This window comes from Solanum verrucosum, unplaced genomic scaffold (genome assembly GCF_900185275.1).
Source record: "Solanum verrucosum unplaced genomic scaffold, falcon-dt-bn FXZP01000161.1, whole genome shotgun sequence".
NCBI lineage: Eukaryota > Viridiplantae > Streptophyta > Magnoliopsida > Solanales > Solanaceae > Solanum > Solanum verrucosum.
In genome coordinates, this window is record NW_026020127.1 from 1,576,038 (window position 1) to 1,596,887 (window position 20,850).

Sequence of the window (20,850 nt, forward strand, 5' to 3'; positions counted from 1 at the left end):
GTAACTGTACTTTTTTTTTTGGCTGTGAAACCAATTGTACAAAAACACATTGTATTTTTGCTTTTCAATTCTTGATATGAAAAGTATGTTTTGTTCTCCAATCTCCATTTTTAATTACACTACACTTTACAAAGTGCCAGCTGATCACTTTTATAATTATTATTTTTGAACAGGTAACATTTTTGTGTATTAATAACAAACTACACGAAGGGTGTGTAGTCCGTCATATTTACATCCAGATGAGCAAAAAAACAAAAAGAAAAAAGAAGAAGAAGCTCCTAATCCTTAATCTTCTCATAAGGAATCTAGTACATCATATTCTAAATCCTCCATTAAGCTATGTTTACACCAAAAAAAGAAAAGCCCTAAACATTTCATCTTTAGTTTCTGTATACTAATGACTTTGTCTTCAAACAAACTTGGTTTCTTTCTCCCCACACAGTCCACCGAATGCAAGCTGGGACAATTTTCTTTTATAATACATCGCTAGCTATCCACTATAAAAAAGATACAAGGAGTCACAACCAACCCACAAGAAAAAAGGGGAAACAAGCAGCTAATAACAGAGAGTTTGAAAAAAAAATACACTCTTCCCTACAATGATACAAATGGATTGGTTGCTTTCTTAAGTGTTGCCTTTGTTCAAGGTGTGACTAAACTCAAGAAAGTTGATAAAGGGGCCAATGGTTGAGCTAAAAGCAAAAATTGTGTCATCTGAGTTGAATTGCATTACCAAGGATTTCAGAGGGGTGATTCAAGAGAAAATAGGTAAGGATATATAGACGGATGGGACTAAAAGAAATTAGGAGTTCTTGATTGCACCTGCAATAACTTAGAAGTCTACGATGGGGCCGTTGGTTCTGGCTTGACCATTGATTGGTCGTCAGTTTGCTGAGTAGGATAGATAAGTGCAGCAAGTGACACAGGCATGATGCAGAGTGATTTGGATTGAAGGTACTGCATGGCTGTTCCAACATCTTCCCCCATGAGCTTTGCTACCTCTTGCTCTGTTTCAGAATCGGACCACTTCTCCCAGACGTGCTGGTTGGATCGACTTTCACAGCTGTCTCCCTAAAATAATGACGAAACAATGAAGTCTTGGAGAAAATTTAGCAATCTTACAGTTGAGTAATCAGAAACTATAGAGGTATTTTCGAAGATGTTCAGTTAGTTAGAAGCAGAAAAGAGTGATTGTGTTCATTACCTCAACAGACTGCAATGGAATATCAGCAACAAGTTGTGCTACCGCGCTAGTTCCTCCCAGCCTACTCATGCTCAGTACCTTTAGGCATATTTAAGATAAATCATTTATTCGATCAACATAATTAAGAGAACTAATAAGGGGTGGTTTATTCATGTATTTAATTTGTCCAACCTTTACTACAGCCAGAACTCCCTTAAAAGATTGCAATGATGACCAAAACAAAGTACAACGGTAAAAGATTAAGAGCTTTGAACATGACTACCATGATGATCATTGATATTCAATTAAAGATTTCAGCCAGTAAATTCATTACATAATGTTTCGACTAGACAAGACTTTAAGAGCCACCATCCATCCTCGGCGAGGTTATGTATTTAATGGGAGGGAAAAGAGGAAGAAGAATTTCAATTGATGGAAAGAAACAAGTTGAACCAGCGTTGAATGAGATTCTTTCTTTTTTTTATATTGTGAAAATTGAAACACTCTTAGAATGGTTAATGCAAGGATAACCTGCAGTTTGAATTATCAAGCAAAAATTGAAATCACTCAGGGGACGTTTGGTACGGGGATAAGGGATAATAATCTTGGGATAAAATACAGGATTACTGCATTTGGTTAGAGGTATTAATTCCATTTGAAATAAAATGATAGGATTAGTTATCCCATATAAATGGTGGGATAACTAATCCCATGGGATATCCCAATCCAAGGGATAACTTTGTCTATCCCATCCCCGGTACCAAACGACCCCTAAGAGTATTATTGCTCATTAGCAAACTACAAGGTGCATCAAACTTGCAAGGAAGCAAATAAATTAATGGAAACACAGTGCGTAGTCCTTCGCAGTGTACGGTTAAGGTGATGTTAAGTCAATAACCTTCAATGCGTCCACTTTATCTCAATTCACAGAATGAAGCTAGTTGAGGTTGGCAAAGATATACTCAAACAAAGAATTATTAAATACCACCATGAAAATTCACAAACAGATTGTGAACTTCTCAGAATGGCTTAGACTAGCTTATTTTTTCGTGGAGGCGGTGGCTTAATATGTTCCCCATTTCAAAAGACCGGTTCCATTATCCAAAATGAGAATGAAATCATATGGCAGAATAAAAACAAGAAGAACCAGTGCCGTTGTTGATAACTCAAAATTGCAAGAACTTTAGTGATGCTTGTCATGGAATATAATGGCTAGACGATAGAGTCATCAGCTAAGCTAGCAGTTGGCTTGAAAATTAGTTGACTGTCAAATTACCTTACTTTTTTAAAAACAAAAACTTTTTTCCTGATAATGATCGACAAATTACCTTAACTTGAAGCCTTAAGAACTTCACATAGTCCAGAATCTCATCAACCATTGCTGCCCTATCGGTCTGGCAAGATAGAAAAAAAATATCAATACCACAAGCTACGACATCTTTTGAATTGCATCTATTACTGAATAATACCAACTTGTATCTTTAAAAATAAAACTGAAGTGAGCCAATTCTTAGAAAGTATCAATTACAATGAAGTATAGCTTGTTTGAAAATTGCAACCAATTTTCATATTTAGTAACTTGAATACATTAAGCAACAGTCAAACTTGTTATAACAAAAGAATACTATTTTTCCCAATTTTAGGTAATGTTATTTTAATATCATGACAAACGATGGGTCAGGACAAAAGTTAATATATCCATTATTTGGAATATATATCTTTAAGATTGAATGAGCCTGAATTGATATCTGTAGCAACAAGAAAACGAATGCTCATCAATGGAATTTGTGGCAACAAGAGAATAGAGCACACCTTATTACAGTTGGGGACAAGTTCTTGCAAAGCCTTTATTCGTTCTGATATCCTTTCTCTCCTTAACTGTAAAGAGATGGACACATTATTCAGACACTTGTTTCTAGAGCATTATCCACAAATCCCCACATTTTACAACAAAATTGATTTAATTTTTTTGAGAATTAACATAGCTTAATGTTCTCCTGACAAACATCTAAATATATTAGTCATATTACCCGCTCAGCAATACTATGTGGATCAGTAGCCTGTCCTCTTCGTGCCCGAACCCTAGGATGAATTGCAGGTTTGTGTGGTATTGTTACTGTTGCGCTTGATGTTGGGTGGCCTTGAAAAGGCTGCAAGAACCAAAGAGAAGTTAAGAGATCTATTAGTAAATAATGGATATAAATCATAAACTGACAAAGATGCCACATTTTAAAAAAAATATATCAATATAAGACTCGTCAAGCCTGTCGCATGCAACTAAACTGGAATTAGGAAGTGAGGGGTAAGTGAAATACATAAAAATTAATGCAAAAAGAATCACGGTTTGAAAACTGGGTGGACACATGTTAGCCCATATTCCAAATGGGTGGTTTAACATCAATGGTTTGGGGGGGTCAAAACAATTTTGAGCTGAAATTGCCACCACTACTCAGATTTTAGAAACAAGCTATCACAGAAGGAAGCAACAAAAGAATATGATAAAGCCTTTCACTGTCTCCCCTTCCTTATGATCCATAGCCAAGATGTAGATGTCCAGCTAATGTGAAGTACACAAATAAAATAGACATCTTCTTGGGGAACAAAAGGTGCAATTTTTACACCTTTACTAGGAACATTAAGTATCTGAAGCTAAGAGGTCAAAAAAGATTCAGCAGCCTGTCCGTTTTATATTGGGAGTTGATGCTTTTTTCTTATAACCGTGGTGTCCAGGCTAGCTTGCGAGCACCTCAACTAATTCCCCAGTATACCTACTACTACCTGTTGACACCCAATTTTGACCCTCCCCGATTGGAATTAATTCTCGAGCTTCTTAGATTTCTAATGATTTGGAATAATTAATTTATAAAACTTAAATATTTTTCAAGATTTTTAAAGCAATTTAGTCGGGTTTATAATATTTTAGATAATAAAGGATTTTTACATAATTACTTATATAATCAACGTACATTATTAGTATTTGGAAATCATCTTGAAATATTTTGCATTTTTTAAAATTGAATATTTTATTGATTTTGTTTAGTATAAATTATGGTTATAATTTTGAGTTATTTGAATTAGTTAGTTTATAATTAAATTAATTATGTTATTTCATTAGGATTAAGAAGCTCGTTAATTAGTTAATTATATTGATTCTTCTTATTTTAAATTTTGCCGAATTCACCATTTAATTCAAACTTGGTCATATTTCTAGGTCAATTTTGACCAATCGTAATATATGTGATTAAGTTGTAAAGGATTTGACTTACTCCTCTTGAACCATTTTTGTTTTCTGTTAATTTCAAGACCATCACTGCCCATTTTCCATTCCAATTCATCAGCCCAGGCCCACTTCTCCCCCAACCCACTTTCATTTGTTCACAAGACCAACAATACTATACCCACTACATTCAACAACTCCAAACAACGTCCAACAACAAAAACAGTACCCCACCAGCGTGTTTTCTTCCCCAGACGCGAGCAGCAACAAAAATTGCGATCCAGTCCAAATCGCGCGTGAGTCCGGCGTCCCTTTCCTCTCCCTTATCCTCTCCGTACGCGAATCGTACCCGATTCATCTAAATGGAGCAATCTCACGGCTTCTTCGTCCTTCGCTCAGAAATTGGACGGACACCATTCTCTATCCGTTGAGAACAGTACGAATTATAGCTCCTCCAACTTTATCCTCCAAAGAATTCAAATTTTGAATTTCAAGTTTCCCCCCACCCTAAATCGAACCCTAGATTTCCCTTTTATAAATAGCCCCCCTATTCTTCATTGGAAGGGGGGGAAAAAAAAGATTAGAAGGAGGTTAGAAGAAGGTTGGAAGAAAGAGTCGAGATTAGAGACAAAAAATACAACAAATTACTAGTTATACGGTTTCGAATATACTAAAACAAATCCAGATTTACTTAGTCCTTTTCTCATTACCTCTGCTCGGTTCGTCGGAGCTTTCGGAATCGCATCTTGGTGGTGGAAGCTCGTCACTGTTCTAGCTCGTTGTTGTCCCGAGTTTGCTGCTCCAAAAGAGGTACATCTTCCCTTGCTCTTTTGCCTTCCCTCCTTTCGATCATGTTGAATCATAGTAGTGATGGGCTGCTGTGTGAGTAGTGAGGTACTGTTGAATTAGTTTCTTGACTTAGATACGGGCCTATTTTGTTTCGAAAGCGGCTAATTTTGCGCTTTGTTCCACTCGGAATGGTTTAAAACTTATTTGGATTTCGATATTGAGCTTATCTTTTGTGTGGCCTGAATCATTCATTGTGAGTTTTGTCTTCTGTGTAGTGTTGGTTTTCGATTGCTTTCTCTGTTCAACTCGTAGCTACAGATTTTCGCTAATTTTAGCTTATTATCATGTCAAGAGTAAAGCTTTGTTGTCTTTTGCGAACATGAATGTTGTCCTTATTTGTTCGTTATTTTGCTTTCTCTCGTTTTCAATGCATAATATTGTATTAGGCTGGTAGTTTCTTCTAATATTTTGACTGATTGTTCCATATTATGCACTGTTGATTTATAGAGGCTTTGTCTTGTTTTTTTTGTCATAATTTTATTCTATCTAAAATGGTCTCTTAAGCTTGAGCTTAGATTCTTTTAATTGGATTAGACCCTTTCGTTAATACTACGTGTAGTTTGTAATAAAAAAAATAATAATTAGAAACTTGCTAGTGACCGTGCTTATTAAGACTTAGTTAAAATTAAGAGTTTCCCATTATCAATTCTAGACACTGCCTTGTTTATGCTTTCTCTTATTTATTTATTTATATTTTGACGTAGCATGGCTTGTCGGTATTTTTAAACTATGTCCCTTCTTTGATATCCTTTCACTCTCATAGTATATATGTTCTTTAGTTTGGTATTCATTTAGGAATAGTTCCTTCAAGATTTCAATCCATTTTCTACATGTATACCGAGTCATTGTGGGTCCACTGATGCATAATACTTATATGGTTTATCATCTATCGTAATGCTCTATTATATATGCTTATTATTATTATTATTATTATTTTAATAAAGGGGTTAATGAGTTATACTTATATACATATTTCCTTTTGTTGCATGTGACACCCTCCGAGTCCATTGGACTCCATCCTTGCATTGAGCCGAATTGTTTCGAGTCATCCTCATATTTGGTGAAAAAGAAGCCGAAACAGGCCCCGAAAAAGTCCCAAAAATGGGTTGTATACATATTGTATACAACAGTATACATCGATATACACTGATATACAGGTTAAAACGCAGCATCCACAGGTCGAAAAATAAAGGATGGGTTGGAAGCTGAAATAAAGGTCCTAAAATCTCAGAAAAATGGGCTGTATACATCCGATATACACGGATATACAATGGATATATACAAAAACGGGTTTAGGATTAAACCCCCAAATTTCAGCGAATTTGGCCCAAAAGGAGGCCCAAATTCAATTTCTCCCTGCTCTTTAATTATTTAATTATGATTATTTATTGTTTATTGCGTGTTGACTCTAACTTTTAAATTGTTAACTAACCTAATTAAATTCCCCAAACGTTAAGTTAATTTCTTTACATCGGCTTACCTTTAATACATTCTTATATTTGTTTTTGTATTCACTTTATCTTACTAATCAAATATATTGGCCACAGTTTATTTTAATTAAATCTTTCGTTTTTAAAAGAATATGTTTTGAATGTTCTTCCTTTAATCATTTTGCTTATTTAAATGGTTTTAAGTTAACACTTTTCTCAAATGAACTAAAATAACAAAAATAAAAATAAAATAAAATTGTGTGTGTTCTCTTTTTATCAATTGATTTAAAATGGTCTCATGCTTTAATTGGTTCAAATTATCATTTTAAAAATGAATTAAATAAATTTTAATTAATCTAGTTTTATTGAAATTCTAATTACTTGTATCACAAGCCAAATGTGTCATTTCGAATTATTTTCTCTAAAAAGAAAATGTGTCGTTTATCTAATTATTTTCTCAAAATTAATTAAATATTGTAATTTATTTAAATATCCTTATGTTAAATTTCTCAAAATTAGTCAGAGTCATTTTAGTCAAATCGCCGGTCAACCGCAAGTTAGCGGGCATTCCGAGGGCCTAACACCTTCTCGGAATGTATATTGAACTTCGAACCCGTTTTCAATTGATTTTATCTGTTTAAATCTTTTGAAAACCGTAAGTATTTTTTTTTCTTGATTTTTTACTAAAAATTAAGTGGCGACTCTGTCCTTTTGGAAACCCGATTTCTCTTAAACCATAAGTTTAATCGGTTTTCGAAGACTCAGTCATTTTTCCTTTTATATATATTTTAAATAAAACTCTACCCCCACCAACAATAGGTACCAGGTAACTCTGTTCACCAAGGCTAGAACATATGAGAAGAGATCACCTATTGTTTTTATCTCTGTTGGATTTGCACCTGAGACCTCATGGTGCTCAACCCACTTCATTGACCCCTAGATCACGCCCTTGAGTATATTGGGAGTTGATGCTTCTTGAAGACGATTTCTATTATCTCTGTTATGTAGAGATAGTAGTGATGATTTCCATATTTGCCTAGTTATTACATTCTTCAACTCACTCTGGTCCCTTCATCGTCACCAAACTAAAACTCTAGGAACAATAGGAATCTTACTACAAGGACCCATATCAAATCACCGGCAAAACCAGGTTTCCAACAAGTATACTAGTGATTAAATTCTCAATAGCTACTTACGTAAAGTGATTAAATTGATTTATTTAATTTTGCTGATATTATATGGAAATACTAGTCTAAAAGAACAAAAATGTAATGACTATGAAACAATAGCGTAGTGAAAAAACAGAAATATGTAACCTGGACTTGGTGAACTTGAGGAACACTTAGGCAAACAGCATGAGATTGCAAATGCTCTAGACCTGAATATAAATTCCCCATGTGCATAGCTTCTCTTTCCTGCAAAAGAACATGAATAACAAATAAAAAAAAGGGTACTATCCCCCGAGCTTACCCCTTTTGAAATGCATATCCAGTTCCTTCCCCACACCAGCTAAACTCTAAATACACTGATTATTTTGATAAAGTAAGTACATTTCACTTATGCAAGTATCATCAAGGAGGTACTGCAAAACAGAAGTAAACAAAAAAACTCTAAAATACTATGAACTGAGTTCAAAATTTTCACAATAGAAAAACTTCCATTGTCCCAATTTGTTTGGCCCACTGTCCTTTTATCTTTCAAAAGAAGAAAAAAAGACACATCTTCACATTCATGAACTCCAACATCAATATTTTTATTTGTCATAATACATAGACAGACCCTCAAACTTGATTATGAACTCCTAGAGGAACAAGTAAAAAGGTACATATTTTTCCGTATAGTGTCAGACAAATTGGAATTGAGGAAGTAGTACGCTTACAGTCTTCACTTGAAAACCTCCAATGTTGTTGGCATCAGCAAAGCCATTGTCCAAGCTTAACCCCAAAGGGAACAGCCGCTGCTGCTGGAGCTGAGAGATACCAGATGCTGAATTCTCCGATGAGGCACCGGCGCTTATATCAGTTACCGGTAGACTAGCATAAGAGGTAATCGCCAGAATTTGCTCGAGAAAATCATCGGCAGCATATATCTCCGGTGCGTTGTTCGCCATACCGGAGTTTGCCGGAGTTTGGGTTTATTGAGCTTTAAGAGGAACGGAAAAAATGGGAATTTTCCCCAAAATGTGCACTTTTGGACTTTGGTAGTTATAAAAAGGGTTACTCAAAGTACTTAATTTAAACCAATTTTTTTTTTATTAAACACCTTAATTTTCTAAAATAAATACCCTCTTCGATCCATATTAGTTGATCATTATACTAAAAATGATTGTTTCATACCTCACTTAATCAAGAAAACATTAATTAAATTTCTTTATATTGTCTTTGTAATTAATTCTTTTTAAAAGTGTTCACATTTATTTGTAAAATTACCACAGTAAATTAATAAAATTATCTTCTTATATAACGTTTCTTAAGCATATAAAATAAAAAGTGATCAAGTAATATGAAACGGAGGAATAGTAATTTTTGGCTTTTTAAAAACTTATTCAAATAAGCTATAAGTCGCAATCAATATGTATTATAAGTTCAAAGAATTATTTGTTTTCAAAGAATCACACTCCTTATAAATCAGACTCAATAATTACAATTAATAAATCATTATCAATGAATAATAAGACAGACTCGAAACTATTTATAAAACAGATCTACAAATGCAAATAAACATTGTGGGTGAGTCCACAAATGTGATTTCTAAGTAGAAAGCTAAAAATATGATTAATAAGTTGGACTTGATCATAACTATTTATAAGTTGAGGTTGATAAAAAAATTATAAAATATACTTAATTATGATTTATCTGACAATTAAATACTTAAATTTGAAATATATAAATACTTTACTTCATGAGGTAGACATTCCAACTTATAAAATAGCGTTCAAAATTTATTTCATGTCAATAACAAATGCCGATAAGATTTAATGAAAACGAATTGAAGTGTTTAGTTTTCGATTGAGGCAAGACGAATTAAGTGATGTTTGGGCCAATATGAAAAACTTTTAAACTAAAAAAAAGGAGCCAATCTGATTAAAAAGTAAAATATTGTGGACTATGACTAATATACTTTCTCCCTTAGCAGCAATACGCACTCACTCCTTCGTCTCAGTTCTACTGCACTCTCATCGTTTTCCCCCATTTTCGTCTGAAACTGGACTTCTCAAGCAGCACAAGCCTATTTCCTGCAGACCCTTTTGGCTCAACAAGTAAAATTTATTTCTATCTATCTTGATTTTGCTAATATTTGCTCAAATCTTCGTATAGTTGTACTGATTCTGTCTTGATTACATTCAGTGATTCCAGATTGCATTTAGCAAGTTTTCATTTTGTAGAACCATCTGATTCTTTATTTGAGGGTGTGGGATCTTTTTCTTGTTGATTTTCTACCATTTCCTCAGCTTATCTTGGATTTTTGTGTATTTTGTGTCATATGGTGCAAAGGTTGACTTGTACTCGGATAAGTGTTGAAAAAGAAAGGAGAAAATGTAGGTTCTCTTTTTTGTCTATCTTGATTATGCTAATATTTGCTCTAATCTTTGTATAATACTGATTCTGTCTTGATTACATTCAGAATTTCAGATACCATTTAGCAAGTTTTCATTTTGCGTACTATCTGATTCTTTCTTTGAGGGAGGGGTTGGGGGGGGGGGAGGGAGATTACTGAATCGAAACTTGGATCAAATGTTGATTCTTGTGAATGATTATGAAAAGATCATATTTTTACTTGAATCAAGTTGTACATTACCAGGAAAAAGATCCATTTTTTTCATAAAAAGAAAGAAAACAAAAAGAGGAGTTCCATTTATCCAATGAGTAGTAGAAAAATCAAAATGATGTAGTATTTAGTTATTCGTTGTTTGAGTTTCTTTCACTACTGGTCTCAAAACTTTCATTAATGAAGTACAAACACTTGTTTGTTTGTTTCTTTGTCACTTACCTCCATTTTGTCATTACATTCTGTAAGCACTCAAGACGGAAAAAAATGTGTCCATCACTATTAGACTCCCTTTTCCTGTATATATCAGAGCTGGGGACGGATAGAGAGGGGGTCTACAGTTTCCTGATATTGTTTTTTTGATTGGAAACTAACATTTCCTTGATCCTTGTGAACTTCTCTATATTAATTGGTCTTCTTTTTTTGTGTTTGATTACTAGACAAAGTTTCTCAGTTTTCTCCAAAATGAATAGCGTGGGAGCCAGCTCTCCTAAAGAATTTCCTTTGGGTTTGGATGCGAGTTTAGAAGAAGAATACTCTTCTCAATCTAGTTTGCTCCAAGATTTCACTAGTATCCCCACCATTGACAAGGCATGGACTTTCACATCTGACGGTGGTATGATTTCTTTACTTCTTTATTCTCTTTTTTTTGGTAGATAAACTATAGTTAATCTTACCTGGAGAATAAAGAATTGCGTAGTACTAATTAAATTCTTGCATTCCCGCTTAATATATTATGCTTATTCTTTAACTGCTGCTAGTTTGTAACCCTTTTTCTACCTTTCAAGGTTCCCAGGGTATGTTCTCGATGAGCCAACCAAATCTCCTAGCCAACAAGAAGAGGAGATACATATTACCTTGTCATATTTCAAAAGAAAGCACAAATGCTGTAAGCTTTCAATGGGCTGCATTCCCTATTGAGATGTCCAATGTGTCTATGATGATTCCATCACCTTCAGGTTCAAAGCTTCTTGTAGTTAGAAATCCTGAAAATGATTCTCCGACCAAGTTTGAAATTTGGGGTCCATCTTTGGTGGAAAAGGAGTTTTATGTTCCTGCTTCTGCCCACGGCTCTGTATATTCAGATGGATGGTAGTTATTATATGAACTAAGCATCACTTTACTTACTTCACATCCCCATTCATAGACTCAATGTGTGTTACTATTTGATAATGCAGGTTTGAGGGAATATCATGGAACAGTGATGAAACTCTTATTGCTTATGTCGCTGAGGAGCCGGCTCCCTCGAAGCCTACATTTACTACTTTTGGTTATAAGAAAGATAATTCTACAGATAAGGACTGTGGGAGCTGGAAAGGTCAAGGGGACTGGGAAGAGGAGTGGGGGGAAACCTATGCTGGAAAAAGACAACCTGCTCTTTTCATTATTGATGTCAACAGGTTTGAAAATTTACTATATTTTCTTATATCAGACTGGTAACAGGATCGAGTTCTGATGTCTTGGATAGAAACCCTAAATAAAAATTTGTGCAGTGGAGTAGTACATCCTGTTGAAGGAATCGGGAAGTCACTGAGTGTCGGACAAGTTGTATGGGCTCCATCCCGTGAAGGCCTTGAACAATATCTGGTTTTTGTCGGGTGGCCATCAGATAATAGAAAGTTGGGCATAAAATATTGCTATAACAGGCCTTGTGCCTTGTATGCTGTTAAAGCTCCATTTTCAAAGGTAGAGGTCCATCAATCTGGGTAAGTAACTTGCTAGTTGTCAGAAACGAACATGTTGTGGATTAACTACATTTGTTACTGCATGAATGTAGTACATAGGGGACTAATTTAGTGGAGAATTCCCTTATATTTGATTTATGCTGTTTTTGTAGTCTCAATTGACTTTTTGTCACTTTCAGAACTAATGCAGCCAACGATGTATCTCCAATTAAGCTGACACAAAGCATAAGTAGTGCTTTCTTTCCTCGTTTCAGGTTTGTCTTGAATTACTTGTCTGACCAACTCCCTCCCCTGGTCCCCAGAGTAAAATGGAGAGAAAGAAAAAAAAAAGGAGAAAGGAGATGTGTTGATGAAGAATTCATTCCCCTAATTCCTTCTCTATAAGATAACATTTGAATAACATTAGTTGGTTCCGTGTAAGGAATCTTGCATCTTCTCGTGTCTTTTAACTGTTGTGGCTAGTTTGTTTGATAAAATGGAACTAACTAGTCTTTTCAAAAAAAACTTGCAGCCCGGATGGAAAATTGCTTATTTTTTTGTCTGCTAGAAGTTCAGTAGATTCTTGGGCACATTCTGCAACTGATTCACTTCATAAGATTGATTGGTCATTCAGCGGAAAGCCAACTCCAGATGTTACAATTGTTGATGTGGTACACTCAGTTTTTGTGATTCTGATTACTTGCATCAGCACTTTGAGGCTAGTTATTATTAGCCATTTTAGAAGTACTATTTACTTTTTTATTGATTCCGAGCTTTGAGCCAAGGGTCTATCGGCAACAACCCCTCTAACTCTGAGGTAGGGGTAGGGTTTGTGTACACTCTACCCTCCCCAGATTGCACATTGTGGGACTACACTGTGTGTGTTGTTGTATTGATTCCAAGCTTTATCCTACAGTCAGCACACCTGTTCATGCTGTAAGTGGCAACTGCAGGTTCCTATTGTGATGTGTCCTGAAGATGGTTGCTTCCCTGGCCTTTACTGCTTTAGTGTTCTTAGTAGACCTTGGCTTTCCGATGGATATACTATGATTTTATCTTCTATCTGGGGCAGCACACAAGTAATAATTTCAGTAAATGTGATAAGGTAACCAAATATTTTGCTGCTCAAGCATGAATTCTTTTTCTGTACCAATGAGTTAATAATAGTGAAATTCGTCTTTATCAAAAATAATAGTGGAAACATATCGCGGATCAGCCCTGGAGACTCTAGCTTCTCTTGGAATATGCTTGCACTAGATGGTGACAACATCATAGCTGGTAGGAATCAGTGTTCATACTTTACTTCATATTGGTTCCTATAATAGTATGCTTCATATTGGTTTCTATAATAGTATTCCCATTAATCAAAGAATCTGGCATTTTCTTCCGGTTGAAGTTTGTAGTAGTCCCATTGATGTTCCTGCAATCAAGTATGGTTCCCTTGCTCGTAAGGCCTCCGTGGAGACCTCATGGAGTTGGTTAGATATTTCAAGCCCCATATCTAGATGCTCTGAAAAGGTCAGTCTGTTTTTCGTTGTTTCTTTTGTTTTCCTTTATTATAATTCCATCTTAGTTTGTTCTGTTTGGCATTTTCTTGTTAGGAAGGCTTTCTGAAATTTAAATGTTCCCAACAATGCTCACAGGTTACATCTTTGCTGTCTTCGCGCCAATTTAGTATTATGAGGATTCCTGTCAGGGATATCTCTGAGAACCTTACTAAAGGTTAGAAACCCGTTGAGCTTTGAGGGGAGTTCTATAAATTCATGGATCAACACATGATTGTGACCTCTTATGCTATCCGCAAATCAATAGATGCTTGAATCCTTCTAGATTACTAATCTCTGCTGTTTCTACTATAATCTTCAATGAGTTTTTTTCTTGTTAGGTGCCAGCAAGCCATATGAGGCTATCTTTGTATCCTCCAAGACTCAGAGTCGTAACGTGTGTGATCCGCTGATTGTAGTCCTTCATGGGGGTCCTCATTCTGTTTCATTGTCAAGCTTCTCAAAGTCCTTGGCTTTCCTTTCTTCACTTGGTTATAGCTTGTTGATTGTAAATTATAGGTAACCAACATAACTGACTTCTTTCTTCATGCCTCTATTAATTCAAATGGTTATTGAAATATAACACCAACTGTGAAATACTAGTAATGTATATGAGATGCTACACTAATATTATAGGTCGTGCATATATATTGGACATCTGTATATATATATATATTTTAGATATAAAATCTCTGAATATCTCATTTGCTGTATTTTATTTTTTGGGTAAGGAGCAGTAATTGCTTTGAATTTTGATTAAGCACTTTTTTATTTAATCTCCTTCTCACAGAGGCTCCTTGGGTTTTGGGGAGGACGCAGTACAATCTCTTCCTGGGAAAATTGGATCACAGGTACTAGTTTGCCGTCTTTTCGTTTTCTTTCCCTTGAAAAGATTTCTTCCTTAATTTTGTTTAGGCTTGAATGGTTTTGTTATATGAAATACAATTCCTTCTTTTTCATAATAATTCTATTAAGCAATTGGAACCTAAGAGTGTTCTTCCTCTTTTTTCCCTAATCTGCAGGATGTTAATGATGTGCTTGCTGCTATAGATCATGTCATTGAAAAGGGACTTGCAGATCCATCTAAAATATCTGTGCTCGGCGGTTCCCATGGTGGATTTTTGACAACTCATTTGATTGGCCAGGTCTACCAACTTCCTAATATGCCACCGTCTTTATGGTTGCTATGTACCCATTTTTCTCAACTTTTGGTCCTTCAAGGCTTTGTTCAACAAATATTTGTGGCCCTTAATAAGGGAAGCTGGACAAGCTTGTCTTTCTTAACGACTATTGCTTGACAGTTCTGCTACTATTTCTGCAGGCACCAGATAAGTTTGCAGCAGCAGTTGCAAGGAACCCTGTCTGCAACCTCGCTTTGATGGTCGGTACATCGGATATACCTGATTGGTGCTACGCAGAGACATTTGGAGAAAAGGGAAAAACAAATTTTACAGAGGCTACTTCATCTGAACACCTTGACGCCTTTTACAGAAAATCACCAATTTTACACGTATCCAAGGTATGCACCTCTATTAAATCTGGATTCGACAGTCATTCCATTTTAAGCAATATGTCTTTCTGTTAGTTCTCTAGAAAGGCCTATGTTTAAATTGCAGAATAGACTGAAGTTATAAGTCATGCTAGATTTCAAGGATCACAGATCCTGTTACAATCAAACCTCTGTATATTGGTGTCATTTGTGCGGATATTTTTTTGGCTGCTATAGAGAACTACTGTTATAGCAAACATATAATATAACATAACATTACCTGATACCTGTTGTTGGTGGGAGGTGACAAGTATCCCATGGAATTAGTCGAGGTGTGCGAAAGTTGGCGCGGACACCATGGTTATCAAAAATAAAAAATAGAACATAGCATGCCCTGGGTAGTGAAATGTTGTTATAAAGGATGACTGTTAGACGTGTGAATCTATTAGGAATGCATCTCTAGCATCTTATGTTTGCCAATTTTGCAGGTCAGAACTCCTACGCTTTTCTTGCTAGGTGCTAAGGACCTCCGTGTACCAATGTCTACTGGGTTGCAAGTGAGATTTCTTATAATCTATGATCTTTCTTGTTTTATTTGTTGAACATAAGGTTTCATTCTTAAATGCAAACGGTATGAGCAAGTTCACAATTATGAATATCCATCGTGATTCCATATCAGCTTTCCTAGTTGCACCTTTTATTGGTTATGTATGTCTGCTGATACATAGTCTATACTTACCTTTTGATTCTCTTTGAACAACTATGCATCCATCCATAAACAATAAAAAAGTAAAAGAAATACTGATCCATCCAGAACACGGCGATATCTTTGTGGAGGCTAATTGTTGGTTCTATTTGTAAGTCAACCTTCAAGCTTTGTATTTACTAATGAACTGTTGTATCCAATCATCTGTGGACCAAAAATGTTATGTCTGCCAATGCCAATGCCTTCTGTGAGATGAAGGTGGGTTACTTATTGTGTATACACCAATAATGCTAATATGGTCTAATGGAACCATTACATTACTATTTGTCCTGGCTTAATGACTAATGACGTTTTAACTTATGGTTTTATTTCAATACGATGTATAACTCAAGAAAGTGTATGCCTTTCACTCTTATTGTGTGCAGTATGCACGCGCGTTGAAGGAGAAAGGAGGAGTGGAAGTTAAAGTGATCATGTTCCCTGAGGACACTCATGCACTTGATAGGTAAACTGGTATCATGCTATGTTGTTCGGAATCTCCACAATGCTATTGAATCCGTGCAGATGATCCAAAAGTGCACTGACTTTTGGAAGATCCGACACAGAACCAGCAGCATTTTTGAAGCGTCCGAGAACATAAGATTTTACTTCACTTTAATGTTGTGAACTTACACATACACATCTGTTTTGCAGACCACAATCTGATTTTGAAAGCTTTCTGAACATTGGAGTGTGGTTTAGGAAGTACTGCAAATAGATTCACGTCTTAACCAAAAGTCACAATCCAACTTGAAGACGGGAGATTTGGTTTCGTAGTCCATTTATGACCCTTTTCACAGGAGATCAGTAAAAAATAAACACAGGACATGAGATTCGTGGGGTCGTTTTTTTCTATTCAAATTGTAAGTGGTCATAAGAGATCGTTTCCTTTTTAAAGACCAGACTCTTCTGATATCAGTCACTAGTCACAATGATTTATTGTACATCACAATTTACTAAATTGTTAAATTGATCTCTTTTATCTAATTCTAATGTTACAAAAAAAAAAAGGATCTTTGTGTCATAATACTTGTGCAACTCAAATTAATGATGTAAATCAAGTAAAAAATGTATGGGTTATTAATTTGGAATCCTTGTTTAAATTTATATTGTAAATGACAAGTATACAGGTTGTTAGGATGAGATAAATAAGAATATCTTATCTTTTAGTACAAATGATGGAATAAAATAATTTCGTGATTAGCTAATATCTCAAATCAATCATGAAATAAAGTTACTTTCAAATTTTATTTCGAGATTATTATCCTTATCCTACGTATCAAACAATTCCGTAATTGTGTAGCAGCGTCTAGTGGTAGAGTTCTTAATATAATTGACATAAAGAAAATGAATAATTTTTTCTTTTATTCTTCTTTAAGCCAATAAAATATAAAATAAATTAATATAAGTCTCAAAATAAAAGAAATAAAAAATAAAAGTCGCCGTCTGTGGGGATCGAACCCACGACCACGTGGTTAAAAGCCACGCGCTCTACCACTGAGCTAAGACGGCTTGTGTTTTTGTTATTTTCTTTAATTTAATAAGTTATAATGATAGTACTGTTTTTAATGACAATGATGATCGATGGCGGTGGAGATTAGGATGGTGGTGATTGATGACAGTGATGTTTATGATGGTGATGATTAGTGGTGGCGGTTACTGCAATGGTGGTAATTGGTGGTAGCAATGGTTGTGATGGCTATAAATGGTCACAGTGGTGGTCTTGATGATGCTGGTTCTGATAAAGTGAGTGGATTCAATCCCTTTCTTTTGAAAATTATATTGTGCAAATCGGATAGTAACTTCTAATACCTTATCCTTATTGAAATATAAAGACCATCACAAATATTTTAAAGTAGGTGTAAACATTGATTGTAAATAACTTTTTCTATCTTATGGAGACTAAACACTTACATATTGATTCTATCACCCTTTTGATAAAGAAGTTGAAGTGTTTTTTTTTTACAACTTTCTATACAATAGAAAGAAAGTTATTCACACTTGATGTTTATATCAACTCAATAAATAATTGTATGTATTTACATACTCTTATATTGCTTTATCATGATTAATCCTTATGTATTAATACCTTATCAAATCACTTAAGTATGATAAATTGACATAATTTGATGTAAAGAAAAAGATTGATTTGATAGTTTCAAACATATCTTTGTTCTAGCCTAAAATCATATTTCAAATTAACATAACATACTCATTTCTTATATAAAGGAACTAGCGAAAACATATTTGCAACTAAAAATCAAGAAGAGGATTTTATTTACAAAATATTATTCAAAAAAAAATAAAAAATCTTAACAACCAACAAGAACAACATGCCTATACATTCAAAAATATCAGAGAGCAAACTCATAAGAAACGTCTTCCGCTATAGTGAATTGAGCGTCAAGATCTAAAAATGAAGAAAGTCATAAGAAGCACTTCCCAATATAATGGATCAATATTAAGCTCGAAGAATGAAGAAACTCGTAGGAAACATTTCCTACTATAGTGGACTAGTGTCAAGCTCTAGGAACACCTCATAATGGATCGGTTTCAAGCTCTAAGAATGAAGAAACAAGAACTCGTAAGAAGCGCTTCCCCACTTAGTGTACCCTATGTGAGGTGAATTCATCATAAACCTCTTCTACTATACTGAACCTTAACGTAATATGAATTTAAATTAATTAAATCAAAACTAGTGAATTTTGTTACGAGTCCTCCACCTTTCCCATCAAGACTCATCATTGTACCATGAAACTACAAATATCATTCATCCCAAATTTCAATTCCTCCCATTGAGAATCATCAAATTCCAATCCTCCATTATTAACAACCTTAACTTCAACTAACAACAACTCCATTGCCACCTCCAAAATTTCCACCATAAAAACAACTCTCCCTTTAACCAACTCAATTCCCCTTCCCTTCCCTCTTTCAACTTTATACCCTCCTTCTTCTCCAATTTTCATCACCTTCTCTTCAATCTCCTCGATTCGAGCATTCGTCGTAAACTTCATCTCTCTCTTGCTCAAATCACTCTCGAATAACCTCGATAAATTCAACCCTGATGACATTGATATTATGTCAAATGCATTTATCCCGCCCAAATTTGTACGATTCTTTTCGAAAACACAATCGCTTGATTTTTGTTGTTGATTCGATTTCTTAAACCATGAAAGCTTCATTAGTTGCTCAATACTTAATCTAGTACTCGGATTTGGATCGAGTAACTTGTTAATTACACTCCGAGCTGATTTTGAAACCCAATTAGGGAATCGAAAATCGCGACGATGTATTGCACGGTACATGTTTGATAAATTGCCAGAATCAAATGGAAGATATCCAGATAGAAATGCAAATAGAATTACCCCACAAGACCATGAATCCGCCTTTTCGCCATTGTATCCCTTTCTGTATGCTACCTCTGGAGCTGTATAACCTGGTGTACCGCAAGCTGTATGAAGGAGATCGTTTTTCAGCTGTTCAGGCAAGGCGGAGAGCCCGAAATCGGAGATTTTGAGGTTGTTATTTTGATCAAGAAGAATGTTTTGAGGTTTGATGTCGCGGTGAGTAACGCCATTTTGATGGCAGTAATGGAGAGCGGAGACTAATTGATGGAAGTAGAAACGAGCAGTGGAATCAGAGAACCGCCCATGACGGATAAGCTTAGCATGGAGATCGCCTCCAGAGGCGATCTCCATGACAAGGTAGATTTTGGATTTCGTAGCCATTACTTCATTGAGTTTTATTATGTTGGGATGATTAAGACGGGACATGGCGGAGATTTCACGTATGATTCGGGGCTCCATTGAGACATCGGTGCCAATGATTGATTTTTTATCGATTACTTTGATGGCGATATTTGTGTTATCGTCTAAACAAAGGCCGTGGTAGACTTTAGCAAAGCTACCACGGCCTAAAAGACGGCCAAGTTGGTACTTGCCGAGAATGATGGTTCCGTTTCCGGCTCCACTTCCGTTGGTGCTGGTGGTTCGTCTGATTCTCATGGCGGAGGAGGGTGGTTTGGTGCATTTCGCCTCCATGCTTGCGATTGCGGATGGAGGAGGAGGAGGGGGAAAATGGGTGGTTATATAGGAGGAAATGATCACTTTGAGTGAGAGGCTTGGCTGGACCTCAGTTGTTTTACTTTACTTGGTATTCAAGTCGATCGTTACGTAAAATGAACATTTTCGTCGTTATATAATAATGAAAAATTTCAGGAATAAATTTGAATTATTTCATAATGTATCGTATTTGTGGAAAAGATAGATAGTACTTTCGTTACGTCATACACATAAGTAATAGTATTAACAAGACGAGAAGAAAAAAGTAACGAGACAATCACACTAAATTGATCGTCACATAAAATAGAATAGTTTGTTATTACAAATAGACAATACAACGCGATAAATAAATAAATAAATAAGTAGGATGTACACATTTTACATCTATCTTTATTGGATACAAAGACATTTACTAATAGACTCACGATTAAAATAACGTATTCGACGCAGGTTTATGAGGAAAAAATAAGACTGAAGACTGATTTATCATTAAAAAATTATCAACTTTAATTCATATTGGAACAACTTGTCATTTCTTACAAAAGAAAAGATTGAACTATTTCTCAATAGTAAATAGAACACATGAGGATTTAATTTTAATATTAATTATCTTTTGATTACTTTAACACAGAAAAATCTCATATATATCTTCTTATGGATCTGCATATATAAATATTGTCCACTTCCATACAGAAAATTAATTAATCATCAAAGTTATACAATGGATTTTTTTTTTCTAGATTCTTTAAAAGCTTTCACTTTCACTTTTTTTTAATGAAGATATCACCAGCTTTTTATATAGGAAGTGGTTGGCAGATAAGCAAATGGATCTTTCTTTTTCTTGTGTTCTTTGATATTTATTGATTCGATTAATTTAAAATTCACATTGTATATGAT

The 20,850-nt window shown here is 35.0% G+C and overlaps 3 protein-coding genes and 1 non-coding gene across 4 annotated transcripts; 1 reads left to right on the forward strand and 3 right to left on the reverse strand.

The window, feature by feature from the left end:
• Nucleotides 1-167: 167 nt before the first annotated feature.
• On the reverse strand, nucleotides 168-8,840 carry LOC125825868 (transcription factor UNE12-like). The gene is made up of 7 exons (XM_049505159.1): nucleotides 8,559-8,840; nucleotides 7,996-8,094; nucleotides 3,214-3,333; nucleotides 2,996-3,061; nucleotides 2,512-2,577; nucleotides 1,205-1,282; nucleotides 168-1,071 (listed from the first exon to the last, which is right to left on the reverse strand). Exons 1-7 carry the CDS (start codon nucleotides 8,787-8,789, stop codon nucleotides 841-843), a joined length of 891 nt encoding a protein of 296 aa, XP_049361116.1. The 5' UTR covers nucleotides 8,790-8,840; the 3' UTR covers nucleotides 168-840.
• Nucleotides 8,841-9,786: 946 nt separating this feature from the next.
• Nucleotides 9,787-16,806, forward strand: LOC125825849 (acylamino-acid-releasing enzyme-like). Its single transcript, XM_049505134.1, has 18 exons — nucleotides 9,787-9,938; nucleotides 10,888-11,063; nucleotides 11,236-11,539; nucleotides 11,626-11,847; nucleotides 11,941-12,153; nucleotides 12,312-12,386; nucleotides 12,644-12,782; nucleotides 13,065-13,216; nucleotides 13,307-13,389; nucleotides 13,508-13,629; nucleotides 13,755-13,833; nucleotides 13,997-14,174; nucleotides 14,446-14,506; nucleotides 14,678-14,800; nucleotides 14,977-15,174; nucleotides 15,633-15,701; nucleotides 16,276-16,355; nucleotides 16,544-16,806. Exons 1-18 carry the CDS (start codon nucleotides 9,787-9,789, stop codon nucleotides 16,605-16,607), a joined length of 2,490 nt encoding a protein of 829 aa, XP_049361091.1. The 3' UTR covers nucleotides 16,608-16,806.
• A 523-nt stretch (nucleotides 16,807-17,329) lies between these two features.
• On the reverse strand, nucleotides 17,330-17,401 carry TRNAK-UUU (transfer RNA lysine (anticodon UUU)). The gene has a single exon. It is a non-coding gene; the product is annotated as a tRNA-Lys (tRNA).
• A 1,229-nt stretch (nucleotides 17,402-18,630) lies between these two features.
• On the reverse strand, nucleotides 18,631-19,994 carry LOC125825934 (CBL-interacting serine/threonine-protein kinase 7-like). The gene has a single exon (XM_049505221.1). It carries the CDS (start codon nucleotides 19,930-19,932, stop codon nucleotides 18,631-18,633), a length of 1,302 nt encoding a protein of 433 aa, XP_049361178.1. The 5' UTR covers nucleotides 19,933-19,994.
• Between the last annotated feature and the right edge of the window lie 856 nt (nucleotides 19,995-20,850).

Bases quoted from the DNA above. Each gene is read 5' to 3' on its own strand.
- LOC125825849 (XM_049505134.1), top strand. From the start codon at position 9,787: ATGACTAATATACTTTCTCCCTTAGCAGCAATACGCACTCACTCCTTC. The intron at 13,217-13,306 runs GTAACCAAATAT...CAAAAATAATAG, and splicing joins ATTTCAGTAAATGTGATAAG to TGGAAACATATCGCGGATCA. The intron at 13,630-13,754 runs GTCAGTCTGTTT...CAATGCTCACAG, and splicing joins TATCTAGATGCTCTGAAAAG to GTTACATCTTTGCTGTCTTC.
- LOC125825868 (XM_049505159.1), bottom strand. From the start codon at position 8,789: ATGGCGAACAACGCACCGGAGATATATGCTGCCGATGATTTTCTCGAG. The intron at 3,334-7,995 runs GTTACATATTTC...TGGTTCTTGCAG, and splicing joins CTCAAGTTCACCAAGTCCAG to CCTTTTCAAGGCCACCCAAC. The intron at 1,072-1,204 runs GTAATGAACACA...TCATTATTTTAG, and splicing joins TTCCATTGCAGTCTGTTGAG to GGAGACAGCTGTGAAAGTCG.
- LOC125825934 (XM_049505221.1), bottom strand. From the start codon at position 19,932: ATGGAGGCGAAATGCACCAAACCACCCTCCTCCGCCATGAGAATCAGA.